The 4,939-nt window shown below is 32.1% G+C and overlaps 1 protein-coding gene across 1 annotated transcript; it reads right to left on the bottom strand.

Moving 5' to 3' along the window:
- Window positions 1–659: 659 nt before the first annotated feature.
- On the bottom strand, window positions 660–1,316 carry LOC127250173 (uncharacterized). Its single transcript, XM_051273332.1, has one exon. The coding sequence runs from the start codon at window positions 1,314–1,316 to the stop codon at window positions 660–662; it is 657 nt and encodes a 218-aa protein (XP_051129289.1).
- Window positions 1,317–4,939: the final 3,623 nt, after the last annotated feature.

Genomic DNA, 4,939 nt, shown 5'->3' with positions numbered 1-4,939 from the left:
ATATTATTCATTTTACCCTTAAAAATTACTGTGAAAAAATAACTAAAAATAAAAAATATTTTGATATTTAATTGTGAGTTATTTGTTCTAAAATAAAAAATATTGATGTCAAGCATCTTACCCTTACGGATTGGGAGCCGAAATTTATATTTCAGAACTTAAAAATAATTAATATCTTAAGTATTCAATATAATGAAAAAACTTTCAGCATATGATTTTCTTTTTTTTATTATTATTTTTATAATATAAAAATCTGCAGCTGCTGCAACACTAGACGAATCATGTGTGGCAGGTGACCTATCGGAAGTTTAAACCCATGAGGTAAGGGTCCCAGGTCTAGCACATGATCCTTGTTGGAGTTTTACATTGCATATGTAAAGTTTACTGTGGATGAAACAAGTATAAATTATCAAAAATAATATTATATAATTATATTAAATAAATTAATTTTATTTTTAAATTTATATATTGTTCAGCAATAAATTTTTTTTTCTAAATCCGTCGATCCATACGACAATATGATCAAAGGTATTTTGTTTTCCATTCAAGTTTTATGTGATCCATGGAAGAAAAGCATAATATGCATTAATTATTTAAATAAGTGATCAAATTAAAAACTCCCAAACAATTCATCGTCGTCGTCGTCGTCGTCTTCCCCCTCAGTGCATGAGATCAACAATGGCGAGGCAGTTGCTGGTCATATTACCAAGCTTCACGGCGAATTCGTTCAGCCTCGGGTCTGTCTGAACCTTACCGATCTCGTCCCTGCAATCTCCCAGGTACGTAATCGTCCCGCTCAGCATGCTCCTGATCGTCCCGACGTCATGCTGCGTCGACGCCGCCAGCGACTTCTCGAAGTTCTCCGCCGCTGTCGAGTAGCTCTCCTTGCAGTCCTTCACGATCGACCGCAGCTCCGCTGACATCTCGGGATTTTCGATCAGCTCCTTCGCCATCGCCTTCGCTTGCTTCGCGACTTCGAGTCCCGCCTTCACCGCCGCCTCGAGGATCGTGTCGACAGAGCCGGCGCAAAGGAGGGGATTTTCGGTTGATGCGCAAACTTTTTTCACTTCGGGATTTCCATCGTTGGATTCGATCGCGAGGGATCCCTCAAAAAGGAATTTGGTGTCGTCGCCGTCGTTTGATTTGGGTAGGGTCTTCGGGCTGGGCTTTTTGATCGGGAGGAAATCGGAGAAGGTGAGAGTAGGCGATCCCGATGGGGATTGGGAGGTGGGAAGTCTTACGGCCTCGGTGGAGGCGAGGAGGAAGACGGCGACGGCGGCGACAACGAGCAGCCTTAGATTTTTATTGGACGCCATTGTTGTCGTCGTCGGAATATCGATTTTGGTCTAAGGCTGTTTGTTGTGAAGAATATCGCCGGAGTTTGGGAGGGATGACTTGACGGTGAGAGGTGAGTTGATTTAAATAGATATTGGATTTGCAGATTGCCACAAAAACTTCTTGTAGTTGGGATTGAAGGTAGGATGTCCTAACGAATGTTTCCTTAATTTAGACACGGACAGAGACCCGTTCCTGACATGTTCGAAGGTTCGGGGCCACATCTAAAAAAAGACCCTAACAAATATTTATTTGTTTAAAAGTGCATATGATTTTATTATCGAAAAAATTAAATATAACTCTGTACAAATTTTGAAACAAATTTAATTGAAAAATAATAAAACAATAAACAATGCATTTAAAAAAGATTTTCATGCACCAACTCAGCATTTGCACTTTTTTCTTTTAATTTTTAATTTTTTTTTAAACCCAATATGTACACATTTACGTATGTTACAGAAATGAACCTTCGACTTTAAGCCTATCAAGAAGCAATCCTTTTGCACTTTTTGAGGATGCGCTGAAGTACTGCAATAGGATACAATCACCATTTTATATGACAAAATTGACACATAAAAAACTTACCCAATAGTAAAATTTAAATTTATTAGAAATAAAAATAAATGTTTTATACTTAAACGAATGAAAATAATAAAATGAATTCCTTATTATACAATGCTCACCGGTTCAAACTAAAAAAATTAAAATTTTTTTTCGGTTCGGATTGTTCGGTTAATTAGTTTGGTTCGATCCAAAACTGAATTTATAATTTCAATTTCGATTCGATTATGGTTTTCAATATTTAATTTTGACTAACCGAAAAAATCGAACTTTTGAAAATAATTATATTAATAAATAATATATATATATATATATATTATATTTTGAGTATTTGTATTTGATTGTATATGTAAAATATATATTCATAAATAAAAGTTCGGTTTTAAACCGAACCGAACCGAACTAGTTTGGTTCGATTTATTTGATTTTGAAAAAATATGGTTCGATTTTTATTTCAATTTTTATAAATCGAAAACCGAGTAAAATTGAAAGTTGGTTTGAACCGAACCAACCGACACACACCCCTAGCAAAGGACAATAGAAAGTATTATTTTTTACGGACAATTGAAGTTAAATCCCCAATTTCACAAATTGATTTAAGATCAGTCTCTCTTTCAAATTTATTATACTGCAGCCCCCCCCCCCTTTTTTTTTTCTTTATTTCTTTGTTCCCACTCCCCACCCCAATTCTCTCTCCACCCTTTAAATTGTTTCAGATTTCGCGCGAAAGACGGGCATTTATCGGCGACGAAATCCACAATGCCATCCTGTGGGCCAGTTTTCGGCGCGCTCGAAGACCCATTTCTCTCCTCATATCTTTTGTCATCACCCAGGTTGTTGTCTGTCCCCGGCGAAGATCGAAATCGATGTTTTTGCAAGGTTAGTTACTCTATTTCGATTGGGTAGGTTTTGAGTTAGAAAGAAAGTTGTTATTTTGTCGAAAATGTTGCTAGAGGCCTTTTGGTTATATTAAACAAGTAGGTTTTATTGTAGACATGAAGTAATGATTTTGTGATTTGATAAATTTTTAGTGAATTCTAAATATTAAAGAAAAATATCGAACCATTAAAAATTTGTTGCTATTCATCTTTGTGCGTGATTCACTATGTTATCATATGAAATTGAAATTATCTATTTCAATCATAAGAATTCGTACATATTTATAATGACGTACAAATCATCTAAATAGTGCAAGAATCCTACAAATTTCTTAAATAAGATAACTACCATAAATATTATATATATTTTCTAATATACTTTAATACCCCCTTCAAACTCAAGATATGATCGAACAAACTTGAGTTTGTCAGAAGTGACCGAAAAAGATATAGCCGAGATTTTCCACGAACGAACTTGAATTTTCCATTGACTGAAAGTGGTGTAGCCGTCTATTGGATCAGAGTCGGAATCAGAACTTAACACCGTTAGAGTTGAAAATGGGACTCACTCGTTCACAATGGAACTAGAGTCGGAAACATAACTCGCTCGTTCACAACAGAGCTAGAGTCGGAAACATGACTCACTCACTCTCAATAGAGTTAGAGCCGAAAGCAGGACTCTCAACGACATCAGAATTGAAAGTAGAACTCTGTCAGTGGAGATCGAAATAGTGGAGACGGAGACGGCATGAAAATGACAACATGATCATGGATAGAATCAAATACATCAATAAAATATAAAAATATATACGGGATATAACGGGTCATGGATATACCCGGAGAGAATTTGACTCTGATACCATGTTATAATATAAAACTGAAATTCTCTATTTCAATAATAAGAATTTATACATAACATACAAATTATCTAAGTAATGCAAAAATCCTACAAATTTCTTAAATAAGATAACTACCATAAATTTTATATATATTTTCTAAATATACTTTAAGACACTACATTAGTAAAATTTTATTAGTGAGGTTTATATATATATACATAAACCTGGACTTATAAGATTTTATTAATTTTGTGAAACTTCCCAAAGTGCAAATTGTTTTGCAATTTTGTATTTGATCAAATACAAATGGAGCTGAAGCACACTACTACAAAACTACATAATCAAAATTTAATAATAAATAATTCATTTTATCTATGTTTACTCACTTTCAATTGATCTTGATGTTGTGATAGTCAATAATTGGTTCTAATTAAGAAAATAAACTATTATCATATATTTAAGTTTTGCTTGATTTTATATTTCCACAACAAATATCTGCCATATGCTGTACGTCTACTTTGCGGAACATTGTAGACTTATAGTGCAATAGAATTATAAAGCCAATGGATTGTGTGATGACTTGCTTAATTTAAGCATGTATTGGACTTGAACTGACTATGGATAAGGCCAAAATACTAAATAACATAAATTGAGAGAAAAATTAGTTTCCATCATCTGAACATTAGAAATCTGAACATGCAAGAAGTAGAGTCATTATTTAATTTAGGCTAGCACAAAATCCACCTGTGGTTTCATGAAATTGCACCCAAGCCCGTTCTTGACCTTTATTAGGCCCGAAACAAAAATAGAATATTGGGCCCTTAAATATATTTCTTATATAATAATAATAATATAATATATATATTTTTAATATAAATGTATTAATAAAATATTTTTTTATATATTAAAAGATCAAAATATAAATATAAAATTAATGTGATATATTTAGTATAACATAAAAAATTAAAAAAATATATTTGATTTAATAATTTTTAAAGAATATTTTTATAAACAATCAAAAGTCTTTAAAAGAAAATTTTCAAACAAAAATATTTATTAAAGGTTTGTTTCTTTTGATTGGTTTAGGGAAAAATGTGGTTTGAATTTGATATTAAGATAATGTTTGATGAAATATTTGTGAAAGAAAAACGCATAATCCTAATAGTAAAATTAGAAAGTTTAGATTAAATAAACAAACTCAATGTTTATATAATACACAAATTTTTAAAACTACTACTAAAAAATATAATAAAATATACAAATTTAAACATATAAATATAAAAATAAAAATAATAAGAACACAAAAATATTACTCTATCATATCTT

The sequence above is a fragment of the Andrographis paniculata genome, unplaced genomic scaffold (assembly GCF_009805555.1).
Source record: "Andrographis paniculata isolate CXL003 unplaced genomic scaffold, ASM980555v1 Contig37END, whole genome shotgun sequence".
NCBI classification, from domain to species: domain Eukaryota; kingdom Viridiplantae; phylum Streptophyta; class Magnoliopsida; order Lamiales; family Acanthaceae; genus Andrographis; species Andrographis paniculata.
The sequence above is the reverse complement of the archived record's forward strand: the minus strand, read 5'-3'. Positions and strand labels throughout refer to the sequence as shown.